The sequence below is a fragment of the Salvia splendens genome, chromosome 3, assembly GCF_004379255.2.
Source record: "Salvia splendens isolate huo1 chromosome 3, SspV2, whole genome shotgun sequence".
Classification (NCBI taxonomy): Eukaryota; Viridiplantae; Streptophyta; class Magnoliopsida; order Lamiales; family Lamiaceae; genus Salvia; species Salvia splendens.
In genome coordinates, this window is record NC_056034.1 from 2,918,255 (window position 1) to 2,938,319 (window position 20,065).

Here is a 20,065-nt window from a genome sequence, read left to right on the forward strand (position 1 = left end):
CCGTTAGGGTGTCCACTATAGGTTGGACACGGCCAATAGCCTCGCCTCAGTTTTTTGTCCATAGTCCCAATTTTTTGTCCATAGCCCCAAAATTTTGTGTCCGCCACTATAGTGGACACCTCCAATAGCCCCAAATTTTATAATCAACTTTCATTTTATAATATTTCAAGTAATTAAGAACAAATTTATCGGACTCTTAGTGGATTAGAAGAAGCCGACTATACGAATTAAAAATAAAAATAAAAATAAAATACAAATTAAAATTAAAATTAGAATTACACACTAAATTAAAATTAAAATCACACACTACATTGAATCTAGTACAAATCACTACCAAGTTTACACAACGCCACTACCTCCCCTACGTGCCCACACTTCTTCAATCAAATCGGCCTGCAGTGTGTTATGTGATGTGGTCCTGCGCATATCAGCGAAGCGTTGGATCAAATATTCATTGCTCCGTGGTACGCCCATCTGGATCGGCGCGGAGGCGACACCTTGACTTGTACTTGCACCCTCTTCCGGCGCCCATCGCTCTGCCGCAAATCCTTCATCTTCTATTATCATATTATGCAATATGATACAGGCTAACATAATATTCGCGACATCATCTTCGTGCCAAACTCGTGCCGGACACCGTATAATAGCCCACCGCGATTGGAGGACACCAAAAGCCCGCTCAACGTCCTTCCTAGCACTCTCTTGTTTGCGCGCAAAATATTGTTTCTTCGGTCCTACCGGTTGGCGGACAGTCTTCACGAATACGGGCCACCGCGGATATATTCCATCTGCCAAATAGTAGCCCCTACTATATTGCGTACCGTTGGCTACGAAGCTGATTTCTGGCCCCTCCCCCCGACACTCCTCGTTGAAGAGAGGCGACGACTGAAGAACATTGATGTCGTTGTTCGAACCTGCCACGCCGAAATACGCATGCCAGATCTTCAGACCGTAGTCTGCCACGGCTTCCAGTATCATCGTTGGATGTTTGCTTTTGAATCCAGTAGTGAACTGGCCTTTCCATGCCACGGGGCAGTTCCTCCACTCCCAATGCATGCAATCGATGCTTCCTAACATTCCGGGGAAGCCGTGCACTGACCCGTGCATATCAAGTAGGCGCTGACACTCATCCGGGTTGGGCTTCCGTAGAAACTCCCCACCGAAAATTTCCCGGACCCCCTTACAGAACTGCCTAAGCACCGTGAGGCTAGTCGTCTCACCCATCTGTAGGTATTCATCTAACATGTCCGCTGGTCCAGCGTAGGCAAGCTGTCGGATTGCAGCGGTGCACTTCTGTTGTGTGGACAGCCCGATCCGGCCTGACGCATCACGCCGGAGGGTGAAGCACCGGTAACGCTCCGCCAAATTCGTCGCTATATAGTTGAACAGCCACTGCGACATCCTGAATCTCCGACGGAATATCTCGGGTGGATAACGGGGGTTATCCACGAAGTAATCATCCATTAAACGTTGGTGAGCACCGACGTGGTCTCGTGGGATTGTCCGCCGTTGAGTAATGGTGCGAGGGATCGGATCCTCCGCCTCCTCCGCCAAACGGGCCGCTACCTCCTGGGCGGCCTGGTGTTGCACCTGTTGAATCAGAGTATTCCAGTTGTCTCTCCACAAATTGTTCATTTCCGACCCCAAATTGTAGTGAGAGAAATTTGTATAGATGTTGTGTTTGAATGGTGTGAAAATAATGAATGGAGTGGGGTGTATTTATAGGTGAATTGAAGTGTAAAAAATAAAAAAAAAATTCGCATGCAACCGCCGCGGCTAATCTTCGTGCCACTATAGGCGCCGCGCCTATAGGCGCGGCTATAGCCACCCCGCCGCGTCCTCGCCCCACTCGCGGCGAAGCCTCGTCCGCCGCCCTCCCCCCACCAGCCGCGTCCACCCTCGCGGCGGACACCCCCTCCACTATAATAGCCGCGCCTACCGCCCCGCTTCCGCCCCGCTCGCGGCTATAGCCGCGTCCACCTAATAGTGGACGCTCTTAGGAGCCTCAATCCATAGCGCCACGAATTTTAAAAATTTTAAGAAGGTGGATGGAAAAAAATTAGTAGAATATGAGTCTCAATTATATATATTAGTTTTAAATTAAATATGAGTGAAATGAGTTAGTGACTCTATTACCATTTATGGTAAAAGTGAACCGAGACTCCTATTTACGGATGGACAAAAATAGAAAAACTGGACTCATATTCGCGCACGGAGGGAGTATATTAATTTGTAATCTAACTAATCATTTAATTTGTGTTTTTATTTATTCATTATTTTTATGGTCAAACAACTCAATTTAACTACTCCCTCCGCCCAACTAAGATGAAACATTTGCACGAGATTTTATGAGTTATTGGTTATTGTGGTAAATTGGAGAGAGAAAGAGAGTTGAATATTTAATTGGAAAGAGAAAAAAGTAGTTGAGTGTGTTAATTAGAGAGATAAAGTTACCAAAAATAGAAATGTGTCATCTTGGTTGGAACCAACTAAAAAGAAAAGTGTGTCTGTTATCTTAAGTGGGATGAAGGGAGTACTACTATGGAAAAATAATCTTTATTCTAAGTTACATATTTGTTTGATTTTTTACCTAACAAAACGTAAATAAAATCATGAAAATAAGGAAATCTATGCAATTTTCCAAAAAACATACTTCTATATTGTAATATTATCAATTTAAAATCCTAAAAACTTGCAAGATATTTTTGAGAATCAAGATAAATGTACATGATGCCTTATATTTTAAACTATATTGGATTATATTTATATAGATTAATTTATTATTAACTATAACATTTTTTAGCTATAAAATATAGAAGAATGAAAATTTTATGACAAATGCATAGTAGTATGTGATTTTGAGCTTGATTTGAAAATAATTATGTAATACCTAAAAAGTTAAATCTTTTTTAAAATACATAACTTGTCAGGCTTCATATTCTTAAGGATCATATTTTCCAGATAAATAACTGGCTCAATAATCATACAAATTGTTTTTTTGTACTAAGATTGTGAAGTAATCAGAATTTACAATTCTCATCGGCCCAAATATCCATATTTGGACCTTTTGTTAGGGCTAACAAGTGAAATTACAGTGCCTTTTTTCCCTTTAAAAAGCCCTTCGAATATTAATATTCTAGCTCTTTTTCAGTTTTTGTCCTACTGTTTAAAAATAAAGAAGAACGAAAATGAAAAATACGTGTAAATGTGATGAGTCTTGTATAATAAGAATATGAGAATATGAAAGGATGATGTAGGGGTAGCTCTTTTCTTTTCACTTTAGGTATTTATATTGCATCATATGCTTAGGCAATGCATGTATCAATTTCCACCAATCATATTTAAAAAAGGCATGTCCACTACTTTTACTCAATTCTATAATAAAAAGTAAACTTGCTAAACTCTTCTATCTACCACGTTAACTACTCCATTATTGATCTTCTCTATAAAAAATTTTTTTCTTGATTATAAAAATTTCTTTTAAACTATAGGATAATATAGGAGTAAAATATTATATACGCATAAACTATATACAGTAAACAACTATACAATATAGATGTAAGATCATCAACAACGCAAGCAATCACACACGTCTGACATGCGTACACGGAGGGCACCCCTGTTGGAGGACTCTAACTCAGTCGCTCGTGATATCTGAAGGCGTGGGACGGTCCATGCACCACTTTCATGTGTGTTTGATGGAACGCCTTGTTCATAGTGTCATTCTTCAAAAATTATATTTTTTCCTAATTGTTTTAGCCTTTTTTACTGTTTTAAATTTATTTTTATATGATAATTTTTATTTTAATTGTGTTTTTTCAATTATAACTATAACCTTCTAAATTATAATATATATTTTTTTGTTATTCACATATAAATATAAATTAAATACTTATATAAATATACAATTGAAAATGTGTATTAATAAAATAGATAGAGACGTGGATAGATGTGATGTGAATGGAGTGCAATTTTAGGACTCTGGAGACGTGAATGTTAAGTGAAGAGGGGAAAATGAATTGGTTGTTGGTGCCTATTGTATATTTAAAAGAAAAGAATTCGAGTGAAAACTTAAGGAAAATATCTTTGATGGTTGCAATGTTGGATTCCCATAGATTCTGAGTTGGATTCCATATTAGTAAAGATTCTGTAGAGTAACACTCATTATCGCAATATTTAGGCGGATAATGTCTGATTGCCGGTCACTGTGTGCAGGCCAGCATTTTAATTGTTTATTAGGCTTTTAATAAATTCACTCAATTAAATAAGTTTGAGTATCATTCACCCAAAAAAAACAGTTTGAGAGTTGTGAATCCCAACTTCATCAAGTCAATGAGTATATTTGGGTTAATTTCATCAATATGTATAATTATTGAACATATTTTAAAATACTAGTAGTATTTGTTACCCATCGCCTGTAGCCACATGCTAAATTCAACTCATAAAAAACATTTATTCGGCATGTAATGTATATAGTGCGGGAGATTCTAATTCCTTTATATATTACCCTTTCCTCGATGACATATTCAGTTCATTATAAAGATTATAAGTGCGATATTGTGTGTTGGTGTGATTAACCAAATTTCAATTAAACATCTTGTCAATAGTGGAATGGTTACGTAATTGATTCGATGGTTGCATACTTAAAATAACAAGAGGATATCTCTACTAATAGTGTATTGTTGTCACTATATAAACTCACAAAGTCACAAGTGATCGCCATCTAATTTGATACTCCGTTGTTCCAAGTTACTCCCTCCGTCTCAGTTTAGGAGTTAATTTAATTATGACACGGTTTTAAAAATTTGGTGGGATGTGTAATAAATGAAGTGAGTTGGTTGAAAGTTGGTCCCTTTTGACTTTTTGGATTTAAAAGATGTTTCTTTTTGAATTGTAAGTCAAATTCATTAAATTAAAACTTATGGTTTTTAATCTTTCAATTTGATTAATCTTTCTTCCCTAAAATTATTAAACCTGCTGCCAAACTTTAAAAAAAATTGATTAACACATGTAAAGTGAGTACAACCGGCCATCACATCTCAAACAAATTTAAAGAGGGAAACCAACAACTTTTTAATTAACTCAAACTCCAAAATAAGGAGGGAAACATTACAATCCCATGGAGGGAAAAATCCAAAACCATTCAAAACCTAAGCTACACCTATAAATACATTCACTCCACCATTACTATCAAACACTTCAATTCCACCTACCAAAAACAAAGCAAACATATTTATAGCTGAAAAACCCTTAGAAAATTCTCATCATAGGATAATGGAGATGGACCAAGAGATGGAGCAAGAGTAGAATCAAGAGGCATAGCAAGAGCAAGGGCCGAGGGCCTCTCTGAGTTTGAGCAGCAAAGAGAAGAACCTTATTGTGCAGTTCCTTCAACAGCAATGTCGTGTTGGAGCACTCCACATGGTTCATTTGAAGAGGCAGCTAAAAAATTCAAAGTGCATGCAAGGACAGCCAGTCGCTTATGGAGGATAGCCAATGAGCAAATTGAAAATGGGGAACTTGTTGTCATGATAGGCAAAGCATCATGATATAGTAAGAAAAAAAGGTAAAGTAATTCTTGATGAAGATAAGTTTAGAAACTTGTATGTGCTTGAGAGATCATCAATAAGAAAACTTGCTATTAAGAAGGAAGTTAGCAAAGCCAACAATTGGTAGATGGGTGAAGGATAACCAGATAAGACCACATACAAGTGCCATAAAGTCAGCACTCACTGAAGCAAACAAAATTGCTAGAATGAGATGGTGTCTTACTCATATTCAGCCAACTATAACTGAAGGTAAGCTTCTTTATCATGCAATGCACAACACAGTTCATATCGATGAGAAATGGTTCTACATGACAAAGGCTTTAGACAAATACTACCTGTTGTTGGATGAGGATGAGCCTTACAGGTCTTGTAAGTCAAAAAGATTCATCACTAAAGTGATGTTCATGTGTGCTGTAAGTAGGCCACAATTTGGCAGTGATGGGCAGACCATCTTTGATGGTAAAATAGACATATTTCCATTCACACAACAAGTTCCAGCCAAAAGGAAGTCAAAGAATAGGTCAAGAGGGACACTTGAGACAAAGCCTATTCCATCAGTTAACAAGGAAGCCATGAGAGAATGCCTCTTGAATCAGGTATGTACATTTTTTTTGTTTCACATTACTATCAAATATTGATAATGTCAGCACTTAGTCATTCATTCATTCATACATACATCATGCACAGATTATTCCAACAATCAAGGCTAAGTGGCCAGCCAATGCAAACAAGGAGATATATATATATCCAACAAGATAATGACAAACCCCACCTGAAATGCCCCGACTTACAATTTGAGGCACTTGCAAGTTCAGATGGTTTTCAATTCCATCTAATTAGCTAACCAGCCAACTCTCCAGACACCAATGTATTGGATCTTGGCTTTTTTAGGGCCATACAATCACTACAAGATGACAAACTAGCCACCAATATAGATGAATTGTTGGGTAATGTTGGGAGTTCTTTTGAGGAACTCACACCACAAACTCTTAACAATGTTTTCTTAACATTGTAAAGCTGTTTCAGCAAGATCCTAGAAGTCCAGTGGGGCTTCCTACCTCACTTGAAGTTGAAGAGAATCTGGTAAGGGAAAGCTTGGAGTATCTACTACTCCCTGAGAATGATGTGGGTGTCTCATATGACATAGGGCATCTAAGCAATGTTTTAGGTTTCTAGATAGGCCACTTGGGTCATGGGGTTTACAGTATAAACATCAAAATAGGTTGGTGTTTAGGATGTAAACTTTTTTTTTTGGGTTATAGCCTGCATTTTGGGTTAGGGTAATTAGGCTGCATTACAGCTCTATAAGCTATATTTTGTATGAACATCAGATGTAAGAGATGTAGGTATGTGTTTTTGTTTAAAAACCATCAGAAAAGCTTCATCATATGGCTTAAGCCTCCAAACCTATTACAGGGGTGGCTTATCATCAGAAAAACTTCATCACAGATGAGTAATAACACAACATCAGAGCCAACAAACCATTCAAAGGCCGCAAAAATTGCAAATCAGAGCCTCCAAACCATCACATGGGTGGCTAAATTCACAATAATCCAACCAATACAGAGAATACATAGATTAGCAGGCTTATCATCAGAAAAACTTCATCACAGAGAAATAATAACACAACATCAGAGCCAACAAACTATTCAAATGCCGCAAAAATTGTAAATCAGAGCCTTCAAACCATCACAGGGGTGGCTAAATTCACAATAATCCAACTGACAAACTCATAGTTTAGGATTATTTTAGAGGTGATTAACACATGTTTTGTTGAATTAAGGTGTTTATTATATGTTTTCACCAACCAATGCAGATAATACATAGATTAGCATGCTTTACTCTCAGAAAAACTTCATCACAGAGGAGCAATAACACAAAATCAAAGCCAACAAACCATTCAAATGGCACAAAAATTGCAAATCAGAGTCTCCAATCCATCGCAGGGGAGCTAAATTCACAATAATCCAACCAATGTAGAGAATACATAGATTAGTATGCTTTACTCTCAGAAAAACTTCATCATAGAGGAGCGTACAAATCAACATAATCAAGGCAGCAATCATACTCAATCAATTCCCTAAAAACAGCCTCCAAACCCTACACAGGGGGTGGCTTAGAACTGAAAAAATACTCACAGATTAGATGAGATCCTTGAGACTAGGCAACAAGATCAACAACATTGATTTTTCATTCTCGGTGTACTCCACCTTTGATGAAGACGGTGGTTGAGTTTCAGAGTCATCAAAGGGGTGGGACGGTGGCTGAGTTTCAGAGTCGTCGAAGGGCAGGGACGGTGCCTGCGTTTCAGATTCGTCATAGGGTTGGGACGGTGCCTGCGTTTCAAAGTCGTCATAGGGCTGGAACGGTGGCTGACTTTCAGATCCGTCAAAGCCCTCGCACGGTGGAACACATTCAGATCCGTCAAAGCCCTCAGACGGTGGTTGGGTTTCAGATCCATCGAAGACCTCAGACGGTGGAAGGGTTTCAGATCCTTCGAAGACCTCAGACGGTGGAAGAGTTTCAGACCCGTCAACGCCCCCAAACGGTCGTGGATTTTCCGATCGGTGGTACCAATTGACCGCTCGTTCGATTTCCCAGCTGTCAATGACCTCCGGTGGTGTATCAGGGACGACGGTATCCAAAGATGGCAACGATTCAAAATCCGGCGTTGCATCCCATGTTTCGTCCATGAGAATCGAACGGTGATGGATGTAGGCGGAGATAGAGACGAGATAATAGGCGGCGCGGATTAGGGTCTCGATCGAAAGGGATGAGAACAGAGTGATGAGAGACGGGAGTGAAGAGGGAGTGAGAAAGTCAAATGAGGGGTCAGCGTATGGGGGAAGGTTAAGTTTCTTTTTTTTTGGGTTTATTTTTATTGATTTAATGACATTTGAGTGTAAATAGAAGGGAATAATGGGGTTAAATTTTATGTCTAAATATGGTAAATTCTAAATGTGACTCTTAAATTGAGACGGACTTAAATGACAAAATGTGACTCTTAAACCGGGATGGAAGGAGTATAAAATACGGAGTAGTTAATTTTTTTCACCCGTTTTAAAAAAATGACAGTGAGATTAGTTAAAGTCGAGACACAATAATATAAGAGAGAATAATGAAGAGAAGATTTTTATCTATATTATTCTTTCTTACTATAGTATTATTTTTCTCTCAATTTTAACTATTTATTATTATCAATTTTTCAAAACGAGTGCAGAAAAGAAACGACTCAATTACTTTGGGACGGAAGGAGTATGTTGTATTAATACATTTTGATATGTAGAAATATGTAAAATTCCAATTTCAACTAGAAACATAAATTATGAACAATATTTAATTTTTCCAAAAAAAAGAAGTATTAAAATATATTATGGAAAGTATGCCAAATTTATTGGCAATCACGCACATACTCCCTCTGTCCTGAAAAGTATGAACAATTAGTTCGGCGCAGGTTTTAATGCATAATTGGTAAGTAAGGGAGAAATAGAAATAAAAAGTTTTTAAAGTATTGTTAGTGGAGAATAAGTTCCACCTCATTAGAGAAAAGAAAGTTTCAAAAATTAGAAATTTTATAGACGTTTCAGGGACGAACTAAAAATGAAAGAGTTCATACTTTTCAGAGATGGAGGGAGTAATATTTATAAAAATATATATACACACAAAATCTTAAAGTGAATAGTAAAAAAAGTAATTGTATTACGCTAGTATTTCAAAATAAAAAAGTACTCCAAAATTTTCATGTTATATAAAGAAGATTTAATGAAATAAAATTAATTTTTTATATAATCTTATTATTAAAACCATAATCATATTTTAATATAACATACTCTCTCTGTTCTTGAAGAGTATGAACTAGTATTATCTTTTTAGTACGCCCCTGAAAACTATGAACGTGCTAATTTTAAAAACTTTTTTCAAGTAAGACTCATTCTCCATTAACAATGCTTTAAAAAAAATTTATATCTATCTCTTACTTTATCAATTAAGTATTAAAACTCGTGTCAAACCAAATGTTCATACTTTTCAGGGACGGATGAAGTAATAATCATTTATACATTAAATTTAATTCATAATGTTCACTATTAACAAAATTTAGTTAATAATCCAAAAAATGGAAAAGAAATCCTATCAAATTTATGATGGCTCCCGTAATATGATTACTCTTTTTATTACTCATTTTAAGACTTGTGTGCATATATTTTTATAAATATTATGTGTACGTGATTGCCAATAAATTTGGCATACCTTCCGTTATTTATTTTAATACTTCCTTTTTTCGAAAAAAATTAAATATATTTTCATAATTTATGCATGTAGTTATTTTCATACGTCAAAAATGTATTAATAGGATATATATGAAATTAGATTGCCACCGGTATACCATCATCACTAAATATTTTCTCAAGGATCTGTATTCAGCTTCAATTGCAAGTTAGGAAAAGGGTATCGGAATAATTAAGTAATTCGAATCAACGCATAAGGAAATAGAATCAAATCCTGAAACAGATAGATGGCCATATATTTATATAGTATATAGGAATATTTCTGATAATATAACCTAGGAAATTAGGCATATTATTATAAATTTGGACACTAGTATGCAAGATCCGGAAATTTAATCGGTGGAGATCGCGTCAGAATGCCTTACAAAAGAATGAGAGACAAAGAGTCAGGGAATCCACGTCATCTTTTTTCATTATTTGAAGTCACTATAGAATTAATCATGGAATGAAAATGAGCTAATTATCAGCTAATTAGAGGGAGCAGAGCAAGCACTCACAGAATGAGAATCATATTCAATTCTTCCTATGCTAATGCCTATGTATATATTCTCATGCCTCCTTGAATTGCATATTACATCATCGTCACAATTTGATTACTACTGCTCCCTCCGTCCCGCGTTACTTGAACGTTTCCTTTTCGGCACGGAGATTAAGGAATGAGTGATAGACAAAGTCAAATATTACGGCTGTAGGTGATAATTTTTACTAAAAATGGAAAGAGTGCAAATAACTTGGGACGCCCAGAAAGGAAATAAGTGCAAGTAACACGGGACGGAGGGAGTACAATCATTGTTTTCACCAAGCAATCCTTCTACTATATATATTGGCCTCCCAAGTGTTTGGATTGCCCACAACTCACATTAATATCGCCTCATTCTCATCTCCCTTTCAGTTTCCTTTACTCAAACACACTAATTTCGATTAAGGTATGCTTTGATTTAGTCACACTTATTTCAATTACTTTAACTTTCTTTTTCATTTTTTTGTTATCGCATTAATTGAGCCTGTGTTGGATTGGGTTGGGTGTATATAGACCATCCAACGATAACCCATACTATGCTCGTTTTGTTTTCTTTGCTAATTGGATCCATTAAACAAATTTTATGTGATTTGTGGAGTATTTATAGAGTTTGTAAGCATAAATAATTAAGACTATGCGAGAAAATGTAACATAACCGTTGATTTGAATCTGGTTTATCCGTTATGTCTTATTTTCTCTAATTTCTTTATTTTTTATGGACAATAATTGTGGCAATAATTATTTCGAGAAGCACGGCGAGGAACATGCAAGCTAGTTATAATTGTTTATACAATTGTTTAGGCCAAGATTCGTTTTACTTCAACCATGATTTATTATTAGAGAAAAGATAATATTATATAATTTGTATATGCACGATGCCCTTAACCTGGTTCAGTTTTTAGTTATAATTTCATGACTAATTTGTTCTTAGTATAGAATTTTGAATGTTTTTAACACAATTATTTTAGGAAAAAATCATTGATATAAATTACTCTATCCGTCCCACTCAAGATGCCCACCTTTCATTTTTAGTTAATCCTACTCAAGATGTCTACTTTCTATATTTGGAAATAAATCCATCTCTCGTCTTTCATCATTTAAATATTCAACTAACTTTTCTCTCTGCTTACTACACCTAACAACTCCTCCTAAAATACCGTGTCATTTAAAATGTTGACATTTTGAACGTGATGGAGGAAGGACGATTAATTATGATAGATAGTACTATCAATTAGTTGTACTACTATTTTACTTATAAAATAATTTGAAAAATTAATGTAGTCTGATATGCTTTTTTTTTGAATGAATTTTTATTTAATCATTTTATAGTTTAATATCTAGTTTTTTCTTTGGTGAATATTCCTAAACAAATGATCATGATGTATAAATCATCAATGCAGTAACAATGTAATAATTTATTATATTCATTTGCACTATCTTTTTAGTATATTTTTGTTATTTTTCCTTAGATTATATACTTTTTCATTAATTTACTTTTGTAGATGAGTATTTTTATAAATTAAAGTAAATTTATTGGCTTCGTAGAATGAGGGTATGTAGGATGTACTATGAATGAGACTTCATATACACTAAACTAATTACATGCCCTGTTCCCGTAGAAATAGGTAATTAAATTAAGTACTCCCTATGGATGAGCCCTCCAGACTTGACCATTCAAACCACCCATTGGAATTCGGATTTTCAAATCAATCTTCCCTATATAGCTGGTTGACCATGTGAACTTCATGTCTCGATAAAACATTAACCCTATTTTAATGTTGTTTTTTTGGATAAGACGATGCGTAGGCGATGACGAGTTGTCGCATATCCGAGTTTTTTCCAACTACTATTTATATTCCATATTATCTTCTAATTAATCCATCCTTCCTTCCTTCCTTCCTTCCTTCTTCCTCTTCTTCTTAAACAGAACGAGAATCATGAACGCATTAGCTGCAACCAACAGAAACTTCAAGCTAGCGGCTCGGCTGCTTGGGCTCGACTCCAAGCTGGAACAGAGTCTACTCATCCCTTTCAGAGAAATCAAGGCAATTAATATGTGCAATTCATAATTTGTAGTACTCCATTAATTAGATGTTAATTGAACGAAAATTAATGCCGATGGAATTGATGATGATTATAGGTGGAATGCACGATCCCAAAAGACGACGGCAGTTTAGCCTCATTCGTTGGATTCCGGGTGCAGCACGACAACGCCCGGGGCCCAATGAAAGGCGGCATCCGCTATCACCCCGAGGTGGAGCCGGACGAGGTCAACGCCCTCGCCCAGCTCATGACGTGGAAGACCGCCGTGGCCAACATCCCCTACGGCGGCGCCAAGGGCGGCATCGGCTGCAACCCCTCCGACCTCTCCATCTCAGAGCTCGAGCGCCTCACCCGCGTCTTCACTCAGAAGATCCACGACCTGATCGGCGTCCACACCGACGTCCCAGCCCCGGACATGGGCACCGGCCCCCAGACCATGGCCTGGATACTCGACGAGTACTCCAAGTTCCACGGCTACTCCCCCGCGGTCGTCACTGGAAAGCCCATCGACCTCGGGGGATCCCTGGGGAGGGACGCCGCCACAGGGCGCGGCGTCCTCTTCGCCACAGAAGCCCTGCTCAACGACCACGGCCAGAGCATCGCTGGCCAGAAGGTCGTGGTGCAGGGCTTCGGGAACGTGGGGTCGTGGGCCGCTCAGCTCATAAGCCAGAGAGGCGGGATTGTCGTTGGCGTGAGCGACATCACCGGAGCGATAAAAAACAGCAAGGGGCTCGACGTGGCCAGTTTGGTCAAACACGTGGCGGGGAATCGGGGTGTGAAGGGATTCAGCGGCGGCGATGAGATACATCCGGATTCGATCTTGACAGAGGACTGCGACATTCTGATCCCGGCGGCGCTGGGGGGAGTGATAAACAAGGAGAATGCGAGGGAGATAAAAGCCAAGTTTATAATAGAGGCGGCGAATCACCCGACGGACCCGGAGGCGGACGAGATACTGGCGAAGAAGGGAGTGATAGTGCTGCCGGATATATACTCGAACTCGGGGGGAGTGACAGTGAGTTACTTCGAGTGGGTGCAGAACATACAGGGATTCATGTGGGATGAGGAGAAAGTGAAGGCGGAGTTGAAAACGTACATGAACAGGGGATTTAAGGATGTGAAGGAGATGTGCAAGACTCATAACTGCGACCTTAGAATGGGAGCATTCAGCTTGGGAGTCAACCGAGTTGCAAGAGCCACGCTCCTCAGAGGATGGGAAGCCTGATCCCCATTTCCATTACTACTATAACTCAAATAAACCTTACTACTCTTTTCTTTTTTTCTGTTTTTAATTCATTGCCATCTGTCTTTGGATTTCTAGTTACTCCTATGTAAGGTTTGTTTTCATTCTATTATTGGAGGTTTAAAATTACTCCACTATACAATCATGCTTTTAGAATTGCCCATTTCGCACTGTGTATAGTTGGCTTATTGGGAAACTGGATTGAGAACCTAAATTGGGCCTTGGTTGTGTTAAACTTTCAAAAATAACGGAGGACATGTTTCAAGATATCTACCTAAGCCCAACTACGTTAATTTAATTTGACGTTTTTAGATTCACATATTTATAAAGTGCCATTGCGGTGCCACGACGGACGTCCCGATTTTTAATTTTTTTTTAACTATGTATTTTTTTAACGACGAGGAGTGAGAAGGGAGCCGCATTTGTCGAAGCTCGGGGTTGTTTTTTTAACTACGTATTTTTAAAAAAAATAAATATGTATGTTTTTTATTAAATAAAGTGGTTGCATTTTCTCCATATTCGTGTCGAAATTTTAATTCAGTAAATTGTTTAATTTGATGAATTTGTGAATTTTTATTATAGTGGATGTCCGTCGGGATGTCCTTGGGGATGTCCGCTATTGTGCAGTGGGATGTCTTTATGACGTGGCAGTACAATGAGAGATCCTTATGACGTGGCAGAAGATATTTTTGGGAAGTCCATCGGAATGTCCACCGGTACATCCGTTCCACAGTGAATGCTCTAAACTACCATAACGCTGTTAAAAAAGAAAGAGATTTGATAAGAATCACCTATTCTAATTAAGGATTGATTGAATATCTTGTATAGAATACGGTGATTTAAAAGGATCACTATGCAATAGAATAATCAATCCAATTCCATGCGAAATACACGTATTTCATCATTCTCTCTACCAATATGTCGACTGAACCTAACATGGTATTAAGTTGGGACACAGATAAGGTATCATCATCAGTGATATATTTTCCGGCCTTTTCCAGTTAACCTTTCTGCTTGTTTATTTTGTGGACCTGCACAAGTAGCCCAAAATGTCAGAAGAGAGTTAAAGAAGCGAAACTTCGAACCCGTCGATGAATTTGCTCGGCAGTTTGCCAACTTCATGCGCAATAGTTTGCGATGAATCAACCACCAAATAATCCACCAGAAACACTCGTATCATATAACATCAATACTCAACCCCTGCATATCGAACATAAACTTATTAGAGAGAATTACTTTTTGTGGGACATACTCATGAAAAACGGCGATAAGTGGTTGACTCATTCTAATATAGCAATCAAAATGTCACCCGCACTTGATGTGTAGTAGAACACGTTAAGTTGAAATTATCGATCCACAAGGACTAAAAGATAGTTTGAGTACTATGATGCAACTTTGAACACTATCTAGACTAATGAATGGTGTTTTGGGGTTTTCTTAACTAAGAATAAAGAGCAAATAATCAAACGAATACAATTAACTAAGAAAAGCAAGTAAAAAATGGTTTTCACACAAATTATGAAGGATAGGGGTTTGGATCCGTTGGAATGGATCACGGGTTTCACCTACGGGACATGCTCATCTATTGTGCCTCATGTGTGGTTAGAAAAGTCGGGATGATTGGTTAGACCCCCTCTTGGGTGCATCTAACATGTAGGTCTACCTCTAGTGTCGGAGTCTCCCCCTACAATTCGAGGTTGATTATATAGCAATTCAAATCAAGCATTTTTAGACTAAGATTTACTCAATTATTAGTTAGACAATTGAATATAGAAGGATCAATAATCAACAAATCCAACACAATAAGATACATGAGCAATAACCATAGGATGAAATCATGAAATCCATCCAAACTACACCAAACCCCTAATAAGAACTTAGCTACACATATTCAAAGTCAAAATACAATGAAAGACAAAGTAAGTAAAGGAAAACAAGGTGGGGATAGAAACTATGAACTCCATATGGATAGAATGATGTTGGGGAGCCTTCTTCTTCAATCTCTTGAAAGGGGGAGCTCCTTGACTTCAATTCACTGTCAACTATTGATATCTTGCTTAATTTGGTAGTGTGGAAGTTGGGGCTTGAAATGAATGAAGTATCTTTTATTCTTGAAGTGAAAATTGGGCTAAAATGAGTAACAACCATTATGGTGATGGGTTGGCAGCGGGAGCGTGCATCAAATAAATCAGATAATGAAAGCGATCTATTTAGTAGATTATTAAGACAAAATCTATTCGCACAATTATCACTTGTATCATGCTAAAAACTCAAATAAAATCATGCTTTAAGTATAATTGAAACCTAAACATGCTTTTCTACGAATTAGCCATTTTACCATGATGATTCTCCAAAGAATCGAAGATAGCTAGCGTCTTCTCCACGTGAAGATCTTGAGTACTAGACCATGGATCTTCTGACTGGTTCCCAGACTGTATGTTGATATCAGGGTGGGCTGATCTCACCAGAATACTAGGGCTTAAATAAAGAAGACGGAAAACCTATCTCACAAAGGAGAAAAATCGTCCCCTATGAGGAATAGAAGGGGGACGGAAATTTTGAAGAAAATGAAAGTGTATTTTTTGTCTCCTTTATTCTCTTATTTATATTAAGTCACATATTAGCCCAGACAGGGATCTATGGAAGGTTTTGGATATGGCCTCCCCCAATTAGCTTTTTACTAATTAAATTGAACGCACAATTTAATATAAGCTTATATTGGAATATTACTAGCAGCCACTACAGAAGTAATATTGCACTGCCCATCCAAATCCGAAATTATAAGTAATTCGGGTTTCCATTGTTTGTCATTCATTTCTCGCGCTTAAGATAGAAACATCCATTAATTAATTAGTGTCTGCTATAGACTTAATTAATTAAAATCTTATTAATTCCAAAAGTGGACTCAACAAGAAACGCTTATTTATTATTCATAGAGTAATCCAACTCCAACTAGCTAGGTTCGGAATAATAAAGCCTTATTTCGAGCTCTTCTTGAGGACGTTATCAAACGAGACTCACCTCGCGCACGTTTCAACATAATAGCAATCCTAGCACCGCTAGATATTAATCACCACTACCCAATATACCAGGATTATTGGGCTGTGAAAAACCTGCACCATTCGGTAAGTCAAAGTAGTGCATAATCAATACCATATGCTCAATGCTAACGTACATTGATTAAGAAATAAATAATTATCAGTCTTTCAGTAGATAGCATAAAGACTTGTCTCGCTGTTAGATCCAATTCAGTGCTCTACCACACCAATGTCATCTTATTTCAGTAAGGCTTAGAAATATGCGAGCTGACATTGCAATATTTCACGATAGGTATTCTAGGCCTATCTGGGTTGTGAAATTCTTATTTTTCTTTGTTCAGAACTGACCGTGTTACTTTAAAGTGAACGACGCCCACAACCGGCCTACTAAAACAAAAACCTAGACTTTGTTAAGTTACTCATACATTTAAACATGCAATAAACATCCATTAAATGTAAAACATAACAACATTATGACAAAAATAATCTGTTCTATTCCTTGGAAAATAAAATAAGAGTTTTTACAGTATTCAATCACTCGAAAGGTGATTTCTAGTATACAAACTCTAACACATCGCCCGGCCGAGCGATTTGTAAGTGTGAGAACGCACGGCCAGGCGTTCTTCAGGCGCCAGTTATTTGCTCCAAAGGCCCGAGTTGGTGAACTCTCTAACTCAGCTCGTTCACTCCGTTTGCTCGTTTAAACCTGTTTGCACTTCAAAACTTTTACAAACTCATTAATTCTCCTAACTAATGCAAAACTGGATGAAAAGTGAAAACATATACTAAACACTTTAAATCAGCAAAATCATGTGTTAATCACCCATAAAACCATCCTAAACTATGAGTTTGTCAGTGATCGGGGAATAGTTACTCAACAATTTAATTTATCATTTCATTTTTCAATTATATAGTACTCCCTTGTTCCATAGTAGTAGAAGTATATATTTTCGGCACGGAGATTAAAAAAAGTGTGTAAATAAAAAGATAATAAAGCATATGAGAGGAAAATTAGAGAGAATAAAGTAAGAGACAGACAAAAGTAAGTGAGAAGAAATGTGTTGACTTTTACTAAAAAGGGAAATGACCCCACTACTATGGAACGTACCAAAATGACTCCACTACTATGGAACGGAGGAGTACATATTTTTAACATTGACGGACTTTGTGTCATATAGTTACCGTCCGATCCCTATCATTGCCGATAAGTGGGTTTTGGCTTCCATCAGACTTAAATAGAGAACTTAGAAGCATCATTTAAAACAAGATATTGGGACGACGTATCTATTGAGCATTTAATACATGCAAGGGATGATAGAGTTTTTGAAGATCAATAAATAAAACTTCTTGCTTATTGAGGAACAGAAGGTGCAAAAGTATACTCCTGTTTAATATCTCCATATAATAATAATTTCGTTTACGTTGTAAATTTACTTAAGCTTGTTACTTGCTATTAGAATACAAGTAAGAAAAACCAAAACGTCTGTAATGAAGTAGTAATAAGGTATTGATATGAAGTAATTAACTACTAGAATGAAGTAATAAACTACTCCCTCTGTTCCACAATTTGAGTCACTCTTATTGTGAGCACGAGTTTTAAAAAATATAAAGAATAGTGAGTTGAAAAAGTTAGTGGAATATGAGATCGATTTTTTATATTGATTTTATAATAAAATATGACTGAAGTGAGTTAGTGGAATGTGAGACCTACTTATCATTTGTGGTAAAAATGAAGTGTGACTCTTATTGTGGGGCGGACCAAAACGGCAAAGTGTGACTCTTATTGTGAGATGGAGAGAGTATGAATGTAATTTGACAAAAATGATCATCAGTTGAAGTAATTTGGCTACCCGATGAAGGACAAGAATTTTACTACATCATCTCATCTTATCCATAAAAAACTAGATCTAAGGGCCCTAATTCGGTCCCTAGTTATACACTAAGGAGTGCATATGCCTATAATAGAACTGATGGGGGTTAATATTTAAAATGGTGGACTAAAATTAAATTGAATTATTTCGGTTCTATAGGTTAAACGACTAATTAATCAGTTGTAATCAATCGGTTAATTGATTAATAACCCTCGTTCCGGTATCGTTTTCGTTTATCATTTTCAAGCACAGTTCGGTTTTGTACTCTTGTTATTAACCAAATCAACCGAATACTCACAAGTCACACCTAAATTAGATCATTAGTAGAGTATAATTATTCTTTAATGCAAGTCAGAAAATATCATGACCACCCTGGTTTGTAAAAATATAGTTATATGATTATTTTTTAGCACATGTTATATAGTAGTAAGATATTCTAGCCTTCTGATTAAGTTGTTACTATTGTCCATGCACATCAAAATATGCCAGGAGTATTTTATTTATATTGATTTATTTTAAAATACTTAGTTATTAGAATATTTATTTATTTATTTTAATGATACCGTAAAAGTTATATTTTTATTAGATTAATTTAATCAAGTACTATGTAAAATTGAAGTTATAAGTAATATTTTATACAATTGGATATTATATACTATGTTCAATTAATATTGAAATGAATATTTTATACAATTGGATATTATATACTATGTTCAATTAATATTGAAATGAATATGGTCTATGTACTATATTCTATATCTTAGAACATAGTTATATAGGACTGGTTGTTAAATTCGATTTCATTAGGTAACGATAGATTGATAGATACTCTCTTCGTCCCATAAATTTTGTTACACTTTGACCTGTTACAAGTTTAAAAAATACTATAATGAAAAGTGAGTTGAAAATGTTAGTGAAATATGAGCCTTATTTTTATATTATAATAAAATATGAGTGTGAATGAGTTAGTGAATATGAGGTCCACTTCTAAAATTGGTAAAAGGTGAAATGTGGTAAATTTTGTGAGACGGATAAAAATAGAAAAATGTAACAAACTTTCTGGGATGGAGGGAGTACATTATGTGTGTATTTCATTAAGTAACATTAACCTGAATTTGAAGTCTAGCAAAATCGATATTCCGTATTTTTTGATGAAATGTTTTGATGAAATGTATTGATAGACATAGGTGGTGTTCGGTTTCCAAGATAAAATATTATCAAGATACAATCTAGGATTGAGTTGTGAGATTATTTTAGTCATAGGGGGTTAGTTATGACTAATTATCCCATGATTATTCATCTAGGATTGAGTTGTGGGGTAGAATCTCATGAACCAAGCACACTACAAATTTAATCACGATTATAGTCTTACAAACCGAACATTCCATAGTTGTCTAGATTGTAAGGATGGCCAATTTTTTTTTCTTAGGGTTGACCGGAAATACTATGACTCTCACTCAAATCTGCAAAATTCTATATTTATATTCCTCAGTGATTGTAAAAGAAGCCTTATTC

General features: G+C 36.5%; 1 protein-coding gene across 1 annotated transcript; it reads left to right on the forward strand.

Moving 5' to 3' along the window:
• The first annotated feature begins 10,614 nt into the window (after window positions 1-10,614).
• On the forward strand, window positions 10,615-13,797 carry LOC121794368 (glutamate dehydrogenase B). Its single transcript, XM_042192500.1, has 3 exons — window positions 10,615-10,761; window positions 12,283-12,400; window positions 12,496-13,797. The coding sequence occupies exons 2-3, from the start codon at window positions 12,293-12,295 to the stop codon at window positions 13,621-13,623; spliced, it is 1,236 nt and encodes a 411-aa protein (XP_042048434.1). The 5' UTR covers window positions 10,615-10,761; window positions 12,283-12,292; the 3' UTR covers window positions 13,624-13,797.
• The last annotated feature ends 6,268 nt before the right edge of the window (window positions 13,798-20,065 follow it).

Bases quoted from the DNA above. Each gene is read 5' to 3' on its own strand.
- LOC121794368 (XM_042192500.1), top strand. From the start codon at position 12,293: ATGAACGCATTAGCTGCAACCAACAGAAACTTCAAGCTAGCGGCTCGG. The intron at 12,401-12,495 runs GCAATTAATATG...TGATGATTATAG, and splicing joins TCCCTTTCAGAGAAATCAAG to GTGGAATGCACGATCCCAAA.